This window comes from Podarcis pityusensis (genome assembly GCF_964106645.2).
Source record: "Podarcis pityusensis genome assembly, chromosome: 2".
NCBI lineage: Eukaryota > Metazoa > Chordata > Lepidosauria > Squamata > Lacertidae > Podarcis > Podarcis pityusensis.
In genome coordinates, this window is record NC_138029.1 from 52,198,096 (window position 1) to 52,219,216 (window position 21,121).

Genomic DNA, 21,121 nt, shown 5'->3' on the forward strand with positions numbered 1-21,121 from the left:
TATGCTATCGTCTTAGATTTTGTGACGAAACCAATTGTGATCTCATTAGCATTACACATTGCTTTGAAATTAGGCCTTCGTTTTCAGGTTAAGAATAAAATGAGAAATGGGAGAATATAAGGTTTTTGTGTGGTTCCTTTTGTGACAAATACCAACATAAGAGTCCTTGAAGAGCACCTTAAAGGCTGGCAAATGGATTGTGGCACGAGGCTTAACCAGGAGCCAGCTTCATGAGATGCAACAAGTGGACAATGAACAGCTTGTGAGTGGAAGGCTGCCTTCTTGCAGAACATTCCCCGCCAGAGATTGCAACACTGCAGCAAGAGGACAACTGCTCAGCAGACTGGCGCTTGCAGAAATAAAATAAAACCACAACTACGTAATCCTGGCAGAAAGAAGCAGAACAAAAGCAGTAAATAGATAAATCCAATTATGAAACTAAAGAAGCTGATGCTTTAGACAACACTAAAATGGAAGCATTCTGAATGACCTTTCTACAGTAAGGTATAGTTTTATCCAGTATATGAACCTGATCTCACACAATCCTGCAAAAAAAGCTTCCTGCAACTGTAATCTGCTAAATTATCATGGTATTGGGGTGGGGATTTCTCCTGGGTGGCTGTAACCCATATTCAAGCAGTCTAGGAAAAAGGTCTTGACACAATCAGATTCCATTTAGGAGTCCCAAAAAGAGGAGGAGGAAGTAATCCGCTCATTCAGAGAACGAATAGGAAGCAAAAGACTATGGGGGGGGTGAGCTGTAAGGATAGATTGAAATTTGACATTGAGTTACATGCCTCTTTCAGGGAAACCACATGCGAAAGGAGACTGGGCTCCTTCAGTCTTTCATGATTGTAAGACAGACTTCAGCAGGTGAGACTTGCTGAGAAAACAGATCCTGATAAAACTGCCTCTTTTACACAGCCATGAAAGGTCATAGGTCACTGCCCTCCTCTGCATCTGGTTCACCCCAAAGATGTGTGTCCCCTCAAGGTAAAATTCTCTGAAAATTAAGGAAGGCATTTGGGGGTGAGGGAAACTGGCAGTGGCAAAATACAGTGTGGGTAATCATCTAAAAATATAAAGGCTGCAAACTCACAAGTGTTCCATGAATAGTGCCCCCTCTCCTTTTTGCCCTGTCCTATTGGATAACAAATAATAATGAATATTGGGGCAGCTTTTTTTTCATCATGACTCACACCCATCACATACCTTGCCACCTTGTGCTCCCAATCATACCAGCCTCTTATTCTAATTATGAATCTGGACTCAGGCAACTAAAACACCAAACAGAGACACAATGGGAAGTATGGAGCGGAGAGCCCCTTGCCTTTATGGCAATGATGCAACAGGCCCTGCTGACACAGAACTAGTTTAATTCATGAGTGCTGCCAAATAGCAAAATGTTCATTTCCATCTTTGATTGGAAACTTTGATTGGAACTGATTTGCAGGCAGATTTTTAGAATACGAACAGGGATGTTATATAATCTTCCAAATGAATCATCATCACCAGTCACATTAGGGTTTACATTTTCAAACAAACAAAAAAATGCAGAGACCTAACATTATCTAAGTATTTGAGGACTCTTGATATCAACATTACAATGTCAATTTCAGAAAACATTTTTAAATGTATGAATAATCAATGGGCTAGAATAATTTGCATGCTGCGAGAACTTGGGTGTAAAAAGGGAACATCCAACCAGTGAGCAAGGCTGTGTACACACTCCTGTATACTCTGCATCCAGCGCACTGCCATGGGTGGTTATTTATTGTGTTGTTTCTTAAGAAACATTGCATTTTGCTCCAAACCAGCTTCAATCCAAATTGAGAAGCTATGTTTTTAGCTGGTAATAGGCACACAGGCTACAAAACAGACTGAAGACTGAACAACTACGTACATTAGAAAGAAAACCATGTATTCAAGGTATTAGCCAACTCATGGCATCTTCTCACACATTTTGTAATCAGGTACCCTTACCATATTAAAAAAAACACAATACCCCACACATGCTACATTCCAGAATCAACTGAGGTGGATTCACATGTGTGTAATTTATTGGTGTTCTTTTCAAAATGCAGTGACACGTTCAGTTCCAAACATTTCCCCATAAAGCTGTACGGTTGATTCAGTCTGACGTCTTGAGTCCCCACCACTGCCCCCTCCATTTTCCTGATTGAAGTTAACCACTTTATCCAAACAAATTAAAGGAATTGTGTATGCTCCTGTCTCCAATAGTTTGCAGCACTCTTCCCTGATTTATACCAGTACGTATCTTATACCATAAAACAAATCTCGAAGTCCAAACATTAGCTGAGAGGTCAACTAGTACATTTTGCAGTTTGTGCTTGGGACAGCTGCTCAGATTATACCTGCATGCCTTCCCTTTATTCTCTAGAGCTGTTCAGTACCACCTATCCCACTGACTTTCAAGCTATCCAAAACAGGGCACCTCAAGTACATACGCTCTGCCTATATATTATGGGCCTCCTTTTTGAATGAGGTTCAGTATAGGGGATTATTCAACAAATGTTTCTCTAACCCACCCCATGCAAACTGGCAAGTATTTCAGCTCCTTCTGGAAATCCAGAACACTCTCTCTCAGGCTACCTAATAAGGAGATGAGAGGAACAATTAGTCTGAATGAACAAGTCAGAAAATGAGTGCTATCTACTGTCAACCATAGATGATGCCACAAAGGACGATGGATGAGGGATGAGGAGGATAACAGATTGGTAGATGGTGTGTGAACTTGCGCCACAAAGAACAGATGGCTAATAAATTATGAGCAATATTGAGCAATAACTAAAGATAATATTGGCCATGAAATCAGAAGAGACATATTCTGTGGATTATCCTCAAGATGATTCGGTATGGTCTTGATCAGTTTTAGGTGGATTGCAAGAAATAGTTGGGAATTCTTTGAAACATTCAATAAATAAAAGAGAAGAAATCTTAAGTACTGAAGTTGTGTTTTGATGCCCAATGTTATGTTATGCACATGACCTAATATAGCTGCTTTGAAGTCTAATCAAAGAAAGAAGTGTCTGGATTCTTTTGTTGCAATAGCAATCCCCAAGGAACATTTAACACACACACAATATCTTTAGGATGATATCCTGTTGTCTGGTTATGAAACACAATATAAGTACCATATTTAAGTGGCAAAGCAGAGAAGGTGATAATTAAACGTGCACTAAGATAGCTCATTGAGGGGGACCAAAAAGCTTTAAGGAAGAAAAGGTGAAATGAATGTCAAAGGGGAATCTCAGAGCATAGTGAGACAAGATCCACCTGTCAATGAAGAGCAAGCAATCAGCTAATTTAGATAAGGGGAAATTAGCTCCAAACCATAAAGGGGTATCATTATCTACAAAGCCACTGAAATATCACAAAATGATAGGCTGGCATGTTGCTTATAATCCAGCAACGTCAATTCTGACTCTCAGCCAGCTTTTTAAGTCAAAACAAGTCTTACCCATTCATTGCAATGTTGCACACCAAGTTTATCAGCTGTAGGAAGTACAATGCTGTAAACGATATGTAAGTCATTACAGTGAAATGGCTGAGCCCAAACATATAGCAGACTTCCTTACAATGCAAGCTTAAACCCATTTTTATTATAATTTAACTATGGCAGCATATTTTATCTATTCCCAGGTGAAAAAGCTATTAAGATGCATTAATATGGTCATCCCACAATGGTTTTTCACCACTCTCCCCCCCCCCCCACTAGGGAAAACATCCTAGCCCCATGGGTTTTCCAAAAGGATGGAATGGGAATCATACAGCAGTGAGCTGAATCAGCTGTCATATTAAACTAATGTATAGTTTATTGTGATAGGAACAAATGGATAAAGCTTTGGGCTCATGTACTCCGCCTCACTTCTCCTCCAGCTCAGCCATGAGAAGGCGATTAGAAGTTTTTGTTTTAATCTGTTATTACCTGCCCTTTGTTGTTTCATTCAGACCCAACAAACTGTCCCTAATATTAACAATGGTTTGCTTAAAATCAGTCAACTTCAAGCATTGGGCTTTGAAGCTGAACAAACCATAATTAAGACCAACAATGAACTCTCATGTTCAGAAACAATGCTACACTGTGGTTAACCAAAACCACAGGGTTTGTTTTTTTATCTCCTTCTCACAGCCATGCCAGAGGAGGAGAGGGAGCATGTGAGCCTAATGCTCCCTGTGGCTCACATCCATCACAATAAATCATGGCCTACTGGGATATCTGAGCTGGTTCAATGTAGGCACCAATCAAGCCAACCTCTCTGCAGGGGGAATGCTAAAGTTATGGCATCACAACCATCTCTTGGGTTGCCACCCACTTTGCTTCACATGGCGAGATATTTGGAAGAGAGCTTCTGCAGATGATCTCTGTGGAATGACAGGTCAATATAAAACAGGAACAAAAATAGATGATTAAGGAATGGCAGTAGCTTCTTTGGAGATCAAAAGAAAGTATAATCTAATATAGAGTTCAATCTTTGGGTGAGTTATCCTAGCCAAGTCCCAATTTGTTAGTGTGCTATGTAAGGACTGTGGCTCAAGAGATGCATAATACGAGAAGTTTCTTTGGCAAGTGGAAAGGATTATACCTGCAAGCTTTTAGATAAAAGCAATTTTTACCACTACAGAGGGTTAAAAAAAATGTTTAAGTAGCACATTAACTCTTGCATTCAAACCTTTCACAGTGATTTCTCAATACATGTATAAAAATGGTATTTCATTAGCCCTGCTGTATTACTCATTCCAGTACTGTGGCAATGTCCTTAACATGTTCAATGTCTGTATCTTTGCTGTGTTAACTATCAAAATGCTAGCCATGATAACAAAATAAGATGCTTCCTAAAAGCTTTTCTGAATGTTAAGAGCAGAATGGGAATAATAGCTTTATAATTTAAGGCTTAACAGTGCAATCCTGTCCACCCATAAGTAAACCCCAGTGAGTTTATTGGTGGCTTACTCCCAAGTAAATTGATAAAGGACTGTGGTTTAAGACCCAAGATTGAAATCCTATACCCACCTACCTAGGAGTAAGCCATCACTGAAAACTGAGCTTTATATTTAGTAGCAATGTGTAAGACTGCACTGCAGAATGCCTTAAAAGGCAGAAATTGAACTTCAATTCCCCCCCAATATTTCTCATTAAAAGCTACAGTATCTAAGGAATACAGAGGAATGTTGATTATTTGGGCTTTTTCCATGATGTAAGTGAGAATGGTCTGTCTGGACTTTCTCTGCATGGGATCAGAATAAAACTCTCTCTTCTGCAACTTCAAAAAAGTTCTAATGTAGAATTCAAGAAAACAAACAGAAAGTAAAGTCAGCAAGGAGCTTTGATGCATCAAATAAACATTTCACTTAAGTGCTGGGTGAATATTAGTCTGGTTTATCCCAGCTTTGCTACAAACTGTTGCTACTGTGATGACTGGGCAAAAGAATTTTCTTTTGCTTAAACAAGAAAGCATCTGCTGACACAATATAAAGAAGAGCTCTTCAAGCTTCTGTAGATGGGGAGATGAAAGATTCCTAAAGATACTGGGACAGTTATATGATCACCCTAAACACCCCTGGCATTTTCAAATGGGAATTAGCCCAAGAATTTAAATATGCACAGAAGAATCTTTAGTTCTCCAGCAACTGTTGTGGAAGAATATTAAGACATTCCATGTTCCAGAATGGAGGAACATCACTTGTGCAACAAAATATAATATAGGCATAATCCTACATATCCACAGAACGTGCGACATAATTGCCACATTTCAAGCTTTAAAGATTCTATCATTTCAATGTAAATCAACCTCTTTCTCCACAATTTTAAATACTGTATGTAGTAATATGTTCTCTATTTCTCCATATCTTACTCCTAAGAGCATATATAGCTTGAAAAATATGTTTTTAACAGCAATCCTGGCACAATGCAATTTCAAGTTGAATGGAGCTTTAATGATGCAAATGTTTTTAAAAGACCCATAACAAAATAACATACCATATTTTTCACTCTATATTTTATAAATTCTACAACTTCCCCACAGCAAAGCGAGGAAAATAGATTTTTTACTACTAGGAACTGCTCATACCTAAATAAAAGTTTTATGTAACTTCCTGCTCATTATTAATATACCATGTTAGTTCTAGTAAAAAAACACACACACACATAGCGCTGTGGGTTAAACCACAGAGCCTAGGACTTGCCAATCAGAAAGTTGGCGGCTCGAATCCCTGCGACGGGGTGAGCTCCCGTTGCTCGGTCCCTACTCCTGCCAACCTAGCAGTTCGAAAGCACGTCAAAGTACAAGTAGATAAATAGGTACCGCTCTGGCGGGAATGTAAACAGCGTTTCCATGCGCTGCTCTGGTTCGCCAGAAGCGGCTTAGTCATGCTAGCCACATGACCCAGAAGCTGTACGCCAGCTCCCTCGGCCAATAAAGTGAGATGAGCGCCGCAACCCCAGAGTCGGCCACGACTGGACCTAATGGTCAGGGGCCCCTTTACCTTTTAAGTGGCTATTGGCAAGGAAGAAAACTGATGTGTATGTTACACCAAAACACTCAGACTCAGAGCAGAATCCAATTAAATACCAATGTGTACAAGTAATGAGCTTTTGTAATTGCAAAAGTGGTTCTGTGCAATTCCAATTGCACTCTGTAAAGTGTGGGAGCATGAGAAGACTCTGTGCTAGATAAGAGCACAGGTCCTTCATGAGTCAAGGATGTTAAACTCCCAGCTATTAACATTAATGTTTGTGTAGGTTGCTCTAGTCGAAAGCTTGCTTGATAAAGTTAAGCAGCTTAGCTTAGCAAAATGACAGAAGTAGCCTTAATAACCTCTTAACCTTTCTGCATGGCACAAAGCTGCTTCTCGTTGCTTTCCACATCAGAAGATGCGGAGCCCATCACCCTACTGAGTCTCTCTTATTTAACGGGTATAATCATCCTCCCTCCCACATGACAATAACATGTCTAGATCAACCTGACAAACAGTTTGCAGATCCTATGTTTTCAATGGCTGCAGAGATGCCTATCAGGTTGTCTGTGGCTCTTTCAGTTGGTGGACTTGAAGTTTCCATCAAGTCTGTACCTAGAATGGATTGTGATCTTGCTTTTTGGCTATTTTGTAAACTCTACAAACTGAGGCAAATAATGTAGAGCAAGGTGAAAATGAATTTGACCCTTTGGATAGTAGAAATACAGGTATGTGTTTTAAATATATATACATTTATATCTTGCCCTCTCTCCAGATGTTTTGGGTGACATGCATGGGCCTCCTCCAACCTTTAACCCCTCAGTGACCCTGTGAGGGAGGCTGGGCGGAGAGACAGTGACTAGCCCAAGGTGCACATATTTCTGTGATGCATATAAGCATGGCTGCAGCTAGAGTTTTCAGACAAAAGCTTCTCTCTCTTGTCCCAGTATTTCATGCAGGGTTCTGAGGTCTGGTACATATTCCAGTGGGGCAGCTACTATACAGATGAATTGCTATACAGGTGAAATTTCATCTCTGTAAAATCAAGTGCTTGACTGATAAAATAAGTAATTTATTTGGATGTCTAATCAAGTCCCTAAGATGAAAGAAGAATAGAAATAAACTGTAAAGTAGAAATAAAGCATCACTTTTTAACTCCAACGAGCAAAATTAAGCCCACTTTCATAGGTTTTGTAGGGCTGCAAAGAGAATTTCAGACTAGGGCTTTTATGCTCCTCATTATAGAAAGGGAACTTCATAATTGTGTTGTAGGACAGCCACAGTTCAGCAGCGTGCCTCCCAGGCTTTATAAGGCAGCCAAGTATACTAAATACGACATACGGTATAAGGAAGAGCAAGAGAGAGAAAAGGGAGACAGCTGAAGACACAAGCTCACAGGAGCTCTGAGCAGTAATTCAATACCGTTAATTCTTCATCAACCAACTGTTCTCATTGCCCACTGACAGGGTTGAAGGGAGGAGTCGCAATTACAAACTTGCAAGCAAAAAGAGGGGGGGGTGGATTTTATTCTCATTATATCAGAACAATGCTGGCTGGGGAGGGCACCTTCATTTTAAATTAAGTCATTGAATGCACCAAACAGGTTTCAGATGTGGTTTCAATTTTTCCCCTTTTTGAGTCACAAAGAAGAAACTACATACAAAGTCTTCAAAAAGCAAAAATAAAGGCCAATACACTCGGAAATTTCACAATGAGAGGCAGCGGCGTCTCTTCAATTCAGTCACATAAATGGCTTTTTCAGCCAGAAACAGAGTTTTGCCTTCTTTTGTTGTACTTGCAGGGGACCAAAAGACATCCCAGCTGCTGCTCAAGTTCATTGTTTTTATTTCAATTTCTGGGGGAGGGGGGCACAGCAGATCCTGAAAGGGCCTGAGTTTTGAAAAGCATATTCTTTCCCTCCCACAGAAACAGGGGTTAAAAGAGGGAGCAGAACCATTCTTCGTAAGAAAACAGTCTGCTTCGAAACGGACTGGTTCTACCGCCAGCATGCCACTTGGCTATGGAACAAAAGCCATCCGTTCCTGCATCTGTCTCCTCTCACTCATGCCTGGTCTGCCAACCGTGCCCACTAAAAAGGCAACAGGTCCTCCTCTTCTCTGCATCCCCAGCCCTCAGCTTGTCAAAGTTCTTCCTCATTCAATTCCAAACATTTTACATTTGGAAATCCCACTGACTGACCACTTGAGACTTACTCAGGATCACAGCTCTTGAAATGCATGCACCCTGTGTTTCCTACACATTTGCATACCACAGTGCACAAAGTGGAATAAATTCACGGGATACAGATTTTTAATTCCCATCAAATCAGACGCAGATGTTTCATGTCAACATTTTAAATGCACAGCTCTTTCCACCGAAAGAGCAGCTTCACCTTACACACCAGTTCAGACCACGGGTGCCTTTTTCGCCCTGCACTGCCTATTGTGAGCAGCAGAAGGATCTTTCCCTGCCCTACAAACCCCTAAGTTTTAACTGGAAATGGTGGGGACAGAACATGGGAGAGAAAGAGAAGCCACATGCATGCAAAGAGCTTCTCTACTATTGTGCTATGGCCACTCCTCCCCTTTCTGACGCTGTTGTCCTATGCCCACTTTAAGCACCAGGTAAGTGTGCAATAATACATCAGGCTGCACACGCATTTTTTCTTTTCTTTTTTTGCCATTTCCTTGTCTGACCAAAAAGGGATTGCCTCTGAGCACCTCATAGCCCCACCTTCGTTCATTACAGGGTCCTCCTCCCTAGAACCATAAGAGAATCGAAATGTCGCTATGAATCATTAGGCTCAAATCCTTACCATGAAATAAGATTCGAATTTTGAGCTGAGGGGGGATCATTACTGAAACAGATATTCTTTTTAAGAGAAATGAAGAGGGAAATGGGGAATCCGCAGAAACAAGTTCTCCTCTCCTAAGCCCCCATATCTTCAGTTAAAACCTCCCATACTTAATTCAGCAATACCACCCGGATTTGACAGCTTGCCACAATCAGAGCGGAGGATGGACCGGTATGTCAGAGGTATCTTGTCCTCCGGCAGCAGCAGCAGCAGCAGCAGCAGCAGAAAACAGGGAGTGACAGAAAGCAGCACGTGCAGGAAGGGAGGGGAGGGGGCGAGGTAGAGAAAGAAAAAGAGAGAAGAGACATAGAAACTGCCATTGCTGTTTGCACTAACAAAAGAGAGCTGCAAAAGCAGCCGGGGCAATGGGACCAGGGCACACACAGATAAGCTGCTTCCCAGGAGGTGGGCCAGTTTCCCCGCTCTCTCTCACACACACGCCCCCCCCAAAGGCAAAAGAAGGTGCCGGGGGACAGCGAGCTCGCCCCCGCCTTTCCCCAGAAGACACGCGGGAGCAGGTCCCCACCGACGACCGAGCGGAGGAGGAGGAGGTCATCCTTGTCTAACGGCTCCGTGAGAAAGCTCTCCTCCGAAGACGCGCGAGGAAACCCGGAGCCCGCCCGCGCGTCTCCGGCTCCGCGACCTCGGCAGGGATTTTCGGAGGCAGCGGCAACCGCCCTTCGACGCCCCCCCCCCCCGGCAGCCGCGCTTACCTGCCAGGGTCTTGTGCACCGTGTTGCCCATCACTGCTTCATGCACTCACGCCACGCGGAGGGGCTGCTCGGCGGGGCAAGGCGCTCTCGGAGCCCGGAGCTGCTCGGCGGCGCTCCGAGGGGCCATTGACCGGGGCGGAGAGGGAGGGGGGCCGCCGCCAGCTCCGCTGGCTCGGCTGGGGCTCGCGAGTCTCCCCTGCGCTTAACCCCGAACCAGGCACTGAAGCAGCCCCGGCGAGTCAGCAGCGCCCCCAGCTCCCCGCGGCCGGGGCCGCCTCCGGAGGGTTGGCCGAGGGCTCGGAGCCCAGCCCTCGTCTCCGCCCAGCCGGGGCGGAGCCCGCCATGCACGCATTGTTTGAAAGTTGGCAGCAGCCAGCCAGCCGGCCGGCCTGCCCAGCCTACGTAAGGCGGGATTGAGGGCGGGGGCGGCGACGCTGGAGGGAGGCAGGCAGCGGGGGCGCCTGTGCCGTCACAATGCGCGCGGCGGCAGCGGGAGCGGGTCCGGGCAGAGGAGCATGCCCACGAGTGGCCCTCTAAAGCGGGCTGGGGCCCTGCTTGCGGGTAGGGGCAGCCCGCTTCAAAGCAAGTGAAAAGGAGAATTGCACCCCCCCCCCCAAAACTACGGATATATGTATGTGGGAGGCAGGTGGAAGGCGTCGAGGGGGAGAGGCAGTGCACTGTGAATGGCTTCGAAGCCAAAGGCAATGGTAGAATGGCTGAGAGCTGGAATGTGCTCAGAGGTCACCCAGCCCACCCGCATCCCTGAGGCTGGATCAGCGTCAACAGCCCACTTTGTACATTTCGACTACACCTCCTTACCGAAGCTCGTGGCTAGGACGCCAGCTTTAGGGCGCTTCTACAACGCGCTGCAACGTTCCATCCCGCCAGCGTAGGTGTGCTCTTTAAGCACACCTGAGCCTTCGCCCCGCTAAATGCTACCCACGTGCTCCTTGCTAACCTTGTGATCCCCCGCCCCCTACTGCATGCGATATACAAACAACGCGTCGACGTCTGCAGGAGAGAATCCGCTTTGCGATTCTGCAACACAATTCTGGCTGTGGTTGCCAGAAGCTCAGAATGGTTGGTGACAGGTGGATCTCACTTGCTTCATCGTTGACAACAACTGTACATCAGGTGTGGATGCACCACAGATTTTGTATTAGGGCATTACAATATTGGCAGTTTGATTTCAGATCCCTTTCTTAATTATTCCCGACTTGGAATTTTCCTGCTGCACACTGTGTCAGCATATCCACCAACCTACAGCTCACCACAGCACCAAGGTCTCTTTCCTGGTCAATGCCACCAGCTCAGACCTTCCCCAAAATGTATTTTGGGGGAGTTGGTATTGTGCATCCCTTTACAATACTTGCATATCAAAACCCATTTGCTTTTTTAATGCTCATCCTCTCAGTTTGGAATTGGAATTTAAATTATGTTAAGGAATTGGAATCCTTAAGAACATAACTAGTCCTGCTGGATCAGCCCTATATCCACCTAGTCTGGCATCCTATTCTCACAGTGGCCAACCAGATGCCTATGGGAGGCATAGAATCATAGAATTGTAGAGTTGCAAGGGACCCCCAGGGTCATCTAGTCTAACCCCCTGCAATGCAGCTACCTTTGTAAAACCGTTAGTATACAAGCATAGCAAGAACAGTTTTCTTCAGTGGAACTAAGTATGAAGAATACAAAAGGGGTAGAATTTAAGAAAGGCTGAAAGCTGATAGAAGTTTCCTGCTCCCTGTTAGGCAGCTGGGTGATGATTTGAAAGGCTGAACATTATGTAAGCTACACAACCATTAGGTAAAATAATGGCTTCTAATTCCAGAAAATCAAATGTATCTACTGTGACTATTAAAATATACTCTGGGAAGTCGTTTTATTCAGCTTCCTCAGATTATACAACAGATCTTACTACTTTAGTCTTCTTCTAAAAATGTGACAAAATATCTAGGCATATGTAGAGTCTCCCAAACCTTACAGGTTGTTGTTTTTTTACTGCAATAGTTAACACCACAGTGGCGTATGTGTTTCTATGAGCCTGCTGCTTCCTTTATTCAGTCAAGGGTAATTTTGCCCCTCTATTATTCTCTTGAGTCATTCCTAGTAAGGTCAATTTCAAGCATGTTTACTCCTGAAATGTGAGTTTCTTAGGAGTTCATTGTGAAATGATTCTCCTGTTTTGTATAAGCACACACTTAGCTGCCATTTTCAAGCATTCTTACTTCATGGAGCTGCTTGATGCCTAGTTTCAGGTTGTCCTAATGTGCTCCAAGCTCTGCGACCCATCCATAAGGCTGACTGCAACACAATTATAATACAAGTACAATATTTTTTGTGAGTTTATACTGCAGTCAAGATGGGGCTATTCTGTGCATATTATTCTCATAGACAAAAACCTTGATGTATAGGATCACAGGTTGAAAGTTGCCTTTTGTGCTCTCTTTATACAACCACCACCACCCCTTAAACACCATAGGTTTATTAAAATATAAGCTTAGGTGGTACCCCAGTATTATGCATACACATCAGTGATAGTCATGTGGACGGGCACCTCCTCCAGACTCATCTCCAAGGATCTTTTGGCTGTTTATTTAGCTAGCCATTCATATGGGCATTCAAAAGAGAGAGAGAGAAAACTACCTAGGGAAAATAAACCCAACCCTGTTACTTTGGTCTGTTGTATAATGTGTATCAGGTTCCAATGTATGTTTACTCAGAAGTCCTGCTTCATTCAGCAGGGCTTATTATAAGATGTGTGTACATAGGTCTGCAGGTTTGTAGCACAATTCTGTGCTTGCTTCCTTGGAGCTTAAGTCTACTTTGTTCAATTGAGATCTGAATGCAGCCCTGTACCTCAGGTTACAGATGCTTCAGGTTACAGACTCCGCTAACCCAGAAATAATACCTCGGGTTAAGAATCTTGCTTCAGGATGAGAACAGAAATCGTGCGGCGCGGCAGCATCGGGAGGCCCCCATTAGCTAAAGTGGTACCTTAAGAACAGTTTAAGGTTAAGAACGGACCTCCAGAACGAATTAAGTGCTTAACCTGAGGTACCACTGTATAGAGAAGTTTTAAATGTTTTATTGTGTTTTTAATATCTTGTTGGGAGCTGCCCAGAGTGGCTGGGGCAACCCAGTCAGATGGGCAGCATATAAATAAAAAATATTATTATTATTATTATTATTACTCCTGTTTGTTGTAAAAGTAAAGCCTTTTTTGCAACTGTTGCACAGTATAAAGAAAGTGCCTTCTGCTTTTCCTTATGGCTTGGTCTATTGTTGTATCTGAGGACACACTTGCTATAATTATCTATAATTAGGGTGGCTTCAGAATTCATTTAAGATGATGGAGATACTTGTTTTATGTTGTTATCAGCTGATATTAGATACCAGATAACATGCTACAACATGTGCACACTAAAATTAGCCCAACCAGGTACTAATCAAGGTGCTTTTGGGGGCGTTGATCTTTGACTGATCCCACACAATGTCATACATGGACATTTGCATCACACCATGTTATCTAATAACACATGTACCAAATAACGTGATTTAATCTAACTGGTCCAGGTGATGGCTTATTAAATAATTACATCACTGTATGCAAAATCTGCCACAGCAAAAGCACCTCATTAACATGTCCATGAGTGTACAATATATTACGGCATATTCTGATTGGTAGATTTTTTCCCCCTGACACAGGTTGAACAATTTTTAAAAGAGATAGAACAGTGATTTGTAAGAACGTGGCCAAACTTGGTTCCTTAGATTGGACTTTGTCAAGGGAAGAAAAGCAGAATGAAAGAATATGACCTACAAGTGACACAAAGGTGATCAACAGCCTCCAGAAAATGCAGGGGAAGGTGATGGCATACCAAGTATAGTATTCAGCAGAGATACAAAACCAAAAGATCTACTATGAAACTAATTATACTAATTAAAAAGAGACTTTAACCAATCTAGACACATGTAGGCCATTTGCTCACCAAGGCAAATGCTAAACCTGTCCAATTAAAAAATAATAATAATCAAGGATGAGCTTGCTGAAATACAACATGCCCTTTTGAGAAAGAAAGTGTGTGCATACATTAGGGTGGACAGAGGGGGAAATGCCCCTTGTTAGAGAGCAAAAGGCAGGGGGCTGCTTTCCAGAAGGGAAATTCCCCTTCCTCTAATTCACATTTCTGAGGGAAGTGGGGCAGATATAATTATATGGCTTTAAAAGGCATTAGAGTACAGGAGGGTTGTGGTCGTGTGCAGCTGGATTACCATGTTCTAAAAAGCAGCTTGCTTTTTTGCTTTCCAAAGGAACAGTGGCACAAAGACTTGCTCCCACACAAGTCCCATTTATTTCAATGAAGCTTTCAAGGAAGTGCCACACACCTTACATTTCCACTTTGTATTTTTCATCTAGGGGCATAAATCAGTGGAGGAGTTATGCTTCCCTCATCCATCCTTCATGCACTACAGCAGTGACCTTATGTTACCTATAAGAGTATTCATTTAGATTTATCATGCTTGCCATATCTGAAGGTCTCAGGACATGTTACCGTGCTGACGTCTCATACAGCAAAGTCAACCACTCAGAATGCAATTGTTTTCCAAAAAGAAAAGGAAGAAGAGGAAGGCTAATCTCCATATTTTTGGGGAACAGGCTTGCATGATGTCCTGAAGCGATTAATATTTTGTCAGCAGGACCTGGTGGGGAATGAGCAAAATCCAAATAATAATGATGCAGGATACATCAAGCATGAAACAAAGGCAATCAGTGCAGTGTATTTCCCGAAGCCTTTTCTTGAGGAAAATAAGTGCAGCCCCATTATTTTGTCAGAGCGACTTTTATTTTGACAGCCAACACCTCCGTCCAGCTTTCTCTCCCACACGTTCAGACACAAAGGCAGAAAATTGAGAGTGTCTAATGTTCCTTTCAGGTTGTCTAATTTAACCCTAGTACTAGAGCAGATTGTCAGTTTGTCTTCCACTCTTTTTGTTCCCCTGATGGAGCAGGTGGGAGAATTCTACCTTGGCCTGAGCCTTGAATGGAAATCTGGCATCTATAAATTTCACTGACTCTCTTCCCACCATTCAGACATCCTACATTGGTTCTTTGGGGATTAAAGTCTTTTGTGAGTTTTCCTTCTCCAGTATCACCACCACATGAAGGCAATAAGACATCGCCTCCTCTTTCTTGAAGCCCTTCCTGATCAACTGGTACTTGGCATGGGCAAAATGGGTCACATGACACCCATTTGTCAATCTTGGCCGGCAGGAGGGCAGTGGATTCAGTTCCCCACCTTACTCTGCCTTACTCTTACTTTTCTGGGAAGAGAAGGACAAACCTAGGGGCAAGAGTGATTTCAGGAGACCAAAGTGATGTACCTTCTTCATGCCCTGGAGGGAGGAGGGGCACCAGAGGGCCAGGTTTTGCTGTTCCAAAATACATTAGATTAAGAAAGTGGGTGCTGGAAACAGCATCAAATATATTTGTTCGGGTGCATGTGAATATTTTCAGTGTCCTGTTCACAAAATAATTACTTTAATATAAAACCAAGGGTATAATCATAAGCCAACCAAAAGGTACAAAGAAATGAAATACTACAGTAATCAACACCAAACACTATCTAAGGAGGATCCCTTAAAAACTAATGGTTCACGAAATCCAGTTCCATTATGCATTCAAGTGAATTGCCACTTAATGCCTGAAGAGTGTTGACCCATGCTTATTAAACTGTTCCCTCCACACTTTAGAATGTCTTTTTATGGCAGTGGATGGGGAACCTGTGGCCCTCCAGATGTTGCTGGACTCCTATTAGCCCCAGCCAGCAGGGCCAATAGCCAGGTATAGTGACAGTTTGAGACCTGCAATTATGGTCCATGGAGATCACTTGATCCCTCATCTATTGAAATAATGAATGAGTAAGGTCATGGGATTGCAGTGTTTAGCCCTGCCGCTAGGCACCTGTCCTCCAAGCCCTCCTGCCGTAAGTCATGCACATTCAGCAGACATGTGAAGGGGGCTCTGTGCCCTGTGCGCATACAGATGTACATGTGTAGAGCTCCCCCATGTGAAGAGGGATTCCAAATGAATCCTCACGCGGAAGAATTTTGTATACCTCAGACCAGGTGTGGGGCCATTTCACAAGACTATCGGGTGTGCATGTTGGAAGGGTACAATCAAGAACTCAATGCATGTTGGATGTTTATCTGAACACCCCTTCTGCCGTCATATATTTCCTGACAACCCATTCCATGTTTCAGCCTTTTTGTGTCACTCGTTTCCACCACTTCAATCTGTCACCATAGCAACCTACCCAAAAGGCTTCAATGGTTTACGAGTAAAAACCATGTTCAATTGGGGAATGACGGGTGTTGCTGTGTGGCTCAATGGACTATGCAGCATAAATGGCCAACCTATTATAGGAAAGTAAACTATTTTGTAGGTTTGTCTAAGGTAGCTTCTTGACACAAGGAGCTTATCAATCTGCAATTCCACAGCCCTTCTTTTGCCTTTTTGCTGACAGGTGACCAACCAGACCTTCCTTCTCAAGAGCTTAGGATCACATTGAAAGGGATAACTTACATTTATCTGCCTAGAGAAGGAAAGAAAGTTATGAAAATACAAAAATTCCCTTGAGGTTCAGCGTCACTGGGAGGAATTGTATATGTAAATCGAAATAGTTGGTGCTACCAGTCAAGATTCCTGCATTTCATAATGAGAGGTTTTACATAAATACAGGCTAATCACTTTTCAGCAGCTGGCAAGATGAACATTGATACAAGCTCCGTAATACAGGTAGCCTACTTTCCCAGTTGCGTTTTGAGAAAAACAACCCTGGCCTTCTCCAACAACTGTAATGAATTCCTAATTGCTATATCCTATGCCTAATGAAATGCTTCAAAGCTTCAACTCATAATTGCTCACTCTGGTTAAGTCATATTCCTTTAAAACTGTTTAGCTTTACGATTTTTATGTTATATCAACTAGTCTCATGTTTAATTTGCATTATATAAATGGTGTTCTATACCCCTTCTGGAAGTGTCTGTTAACCAGGGATGGGACTGTATATTAACTACGTAGTCACAAAGAAACAAAACAAATACATCCACAACACAAACATGCCTCTTCAAGTTCACTTTTAGCATGCCCCTTATCCAAAAATGCCTCCTGTAAGCTGGTTCAGATAAAATAATAAATATCCAGGAAAATATACATAGCAGCTTCAGAGCAAGTCAGGAATTTAAAGCAATTTCAAACCACGTTTTAAGATTCTATCTTATTCCAAAGTGGGCAAATTATTTGTTTACTTTGTTGCCTAACTCTGTAGTCCCAAGGCAACTTGCAATAAAAAATAGTAAAAGCAGCAAATTCATTTCAAATAAAAATAAAGAAATATAAAATACAGCAAACTCACCACCTAAAACAGCATGAACAAGTAGTAACAGAATGAAACAACAACCATAGCTTCCCAGGTTCCGACGAAACAGAAAACTGTAGCTCATTAGAGCCTTCTTGGTTTTATCAAGGCTTACAGCAAAGGGTTGTTGTTGTTGTTGTTGTTGTTGTTGTTGTTGTTTACCCACCCTTCACCCTAAGGTCCCAGGGCAGGTTACAACACTTAAAACCTAAGTTTGATATTAAAACACAATATTACACAATATTTAGAACAGTTTTAAAAACATGAAATTACAGAAATAGTTTAATGAACAGGTAATTTAATGTACTGTTGCACACGTACTGTTGGGGGTGGGGGTTGGACAGGCTAATATTCTAAATAAAGAAGCAGCAGCAGTGGGGCACTCCAATATGCTGTGAATGACAATTCCATGAGGCAGCAGCTGCACCCATAGTGCACAAGAAAATGTGGAACTGGTTGGAGGGGAGGAGAAAAGTTAAGAGCTATGCCATGAAAAAAGGTGAGGGGCTTGTCCTGTGGCAGAACTGGGGGAGTCATTAAAGTTGCAGAGCAGGAGATCTGACTAGTAGACCTAACCCATGGGATATACTCCCCCTGTGGAAGTCCCAATTAAAATTAATGTGGGTTTAGATTGAATTGTATGCTTACATGATGGTGTTTTATATTTAGTTTGTTTGGAAGCTTTCAGAAGGGAGGGTTAAATTTTAAAAAATGTCATATCAACAAGAAGGAGAGAACTCACTCTGAAACTCATCTACAGGTGGTACTTAACACCAAGGAAATTAGCGCTAATACGCCCAGAAACCTCACCAAAATGCTGGAGAGGGTGCACCTCCACAGACACATACATACACACGTGGTGGAAATGCCCCAAAATCCAACTATTTTGGACAACAGCCATACAAAAAATATGTAAAAAAACTAAGCAGGTATTAGAAATCACCCCAGAACTGGCCCTACTAAACATATTCCAAGGTGCTACACAAAATATGCCAGCAAATTTGGAAAACTCAGCAGTGCCCAGAGGATTGGAGATCAGTCAACATCCCAATCCCAAAGAAGGGCAGTGCCAAAGAATGCTCCAACTACCGCACAATTGCACTCATTTCACACGCTAGCAAGGTTATGCTTAAAATTCTACAAGGCAGGCTCAAGCAGTATGTGGACCGAGAACTCCCAGAAGTGCAAGCTGGATTTCGAAGGGGCAGAGGAACCAGAGACCAAATTGCAAACATGCGCTGGATTATGGAGAAAGCTAGAGAGTTCCAGAAAGACATCTACTTCTGCTTCATTGACTATGCAAAAGCCTTTGACTGTGTCGATCACAGCAAACTATGGCAAGTTCTTAAAGAAATGGGAGTGCCTGATCACCTCAACTGTCTCCTGAGAAATCTCTATGTGGGACAAGAAGCTACAGTTAGAACTGGATATGGAACAACTGATTGGTTCAAAATTGGGAAAGGAGTACAGCAAGGCTGTATATTGTCTCCCTGCTTATTTAACTTATATGCAGAATTCATCATGCAAAAGGCTGGACTGGATGAATCCCAAGCCGGAATGAAGATTGCCGGAAGAAATATCAACAACCTCAGATATGCAGATGACACAACCTTGATGGCAGAAAGTGAGGAGGAATTAAAGAACCTTTTAATGAGGGTGAAAGAGGAGAGCGCAAAATATGGTCTGAAGCTCAACATCAAAAAAACGAAGATCATGGCCACTGGGCCCATCACCTCCTGGCAAATAGAAGGGGAAGAAATGGAGGCAGTGAAATACTTTACTTTTTTGGGCTCAATGATCACTGCAGATGGTGACAGCAGTCACGAATTTAAAAGATGCCTGCTCCTTGGGAGAAAGGCGATGGCAAACCTAGACAGCATCTTAAAAAGCAGAGACATCACCTTGCCAACAAAGGTCCATATAGTTAAAGCCATGGTTTTCCCAGTAGTGATGTATGGAAGTGAGAGCTGGACGATCAAGAAGGCTGATCGCCGAAGAATTGATGTGTTTGAATTATGGTGCTGGAGGAGACTCTTGAGAGTCCCATGGACTGCAAGAAGATCAAACGTATCCATTCTTAAGGAAATCAGCCCTGAGTGCTCCCTGGAAGGACAGATTGTGAAGCTGAGGCTCCAATACTTTGGCCACCTCATGAGAAGAGAAGACTCCCTGGAAAAGACCCTGATGTTGGGAAAAATGGAGGGCACAAGGAGAAGGGGACGACAGAGGGCGAGGTGGTTGGACAGTGTTCTCGAAGCTACGAACATGAGCCTGACCAAACTGCGGGAGGCAGTGGAAGACAGGAGTGCCTGGTGTGCTCTGGTCCATGGGGTCACGAAGAGTCGGACACAACTAAACGACTAAACAACAACAAAACATATTCCAAGACAATAATGCCCACTCACATCACAAAGAACTCATAACCCACCTACTCTCAGCAACCAGAAACATCATAGCCAGACACTGGAGAGACCTGTCAGGAGTAAGCATGGACCAATGGTACCAAATAGTATGGGAAACAGCCCTACTAGAAAAATTAACCAATAAACTGAAACTGACATGGGGACAAATAGAAGATACCTCCACCCTGGTATGGCTCCCCTTTATCACATACACAGCCCAACAAGACAATGACAAGAATCCACCAACAGCATAGGAATCAATATGGCTAACCTGATTCAAAAACACCCATCCACCCCACTCAAACACGAAAACAAAGTTCACCACAGCCAATCACAAACAAGCAACCACACCCTAGGCCAACTCCAATTTCTCTCACCACCAAAGGAACACAAGCGAATAGCAAAGAGAACCCGCACAAACAACGCTGACACAACCCCCCCCCACACACATTAAGCAAATTAGAAACATTGCCTCCCAACCCCACCCCACTCCTTTCCCCCCTCCACCTCTCCCCCCCCCCCTTTTCTTCCTAATGTAACCCTAATGTCTCAACAAATGAAACTGACCTATGGAAAATGTAACTTGAAAAAAGAGACATAGCGCATACCTTTGTAAACCAAGAAAACTTTAATAAAAATATTTATTTAAAAAAAATTGTAGCAAATTTGAGCTCCGGATAAGGCAGAGCACAAATCGAAGCAAACAAATAAAATTATTGCGTCAACAGGAGGCTGGCATGATAAATCCTTAATTACACTTTCATTTGGCATCTTTCTAAACAGCAGGGATTCCACATCACTGTCATCCTATGCCTCTGGCACTTTGAAACTTGGACGGCTACGGTAGCTTCCAAGCTATCTTGAAATCTATTTCCAATTTCTCTGTGTTAGCTTTCAAAAGCTCCCAGTGAAGTCTTTATAAGCCACCTTTCTATGACCTTATGTCCCATCCTCCTTATTTCTTTTCATGCCTACTGTTAGGGTAATAGGATTTGGTTGCATGTGTGATTGTACGCTAAAGGGAAATGACCTGAAAGTGCAGTTATGCATTCCACAGCTTAATGCACTCCTGATACAACGTGTTGCTTAATGGTTGCTCCAGGGGAGAGATGGGGCATCAAACAGACTAAAGTAAAATGGTCTTTATTAAGAACTGGTAAGATCCATTGTTCTTTCTCTTCATGCCTCTGGGCCTGCTGCTGAAAAACCTGGGGGCCTAACTTCCTCAATCTTAAAAGGAAGGTGCCCTTAGAA

General features: G+C 42.9%; 1 protein-coding gene across 3 annotated transcripts in view; it reads right to left on the minus strand.

Annotated features, from left to right (window-relative positions):
- NEURL1B (neuralized E3 ubiquitin protein ligase 1B) overlaps positions 1-21,121 on the minus strand; it is a 210,317-nt gene that overhangs the window by 36,236 nt on the left and 152,960 nt on the right. The window contains exon 1 of one of the 3 annotated variants that reach the window (XM_080997201.1): positions 10,045-10,453. The exons of 1 other annotated variant lie outside the window; for it this stretch is intronic. In XM_080997201.1, the coding sequence (XP_080853327.1) occupies positions 10,045-10,075 (31 nt within the window). In that variant the 5' untranslated portion in view covers positions 10,076-10,453. Of the gene's footprint in view, positions 1-10,044; positions 10,454-21,121 lie in introns of those variants that run through there. One more of the 3 variants, XM_080997202.1, reaches the window with a different exon arrangement.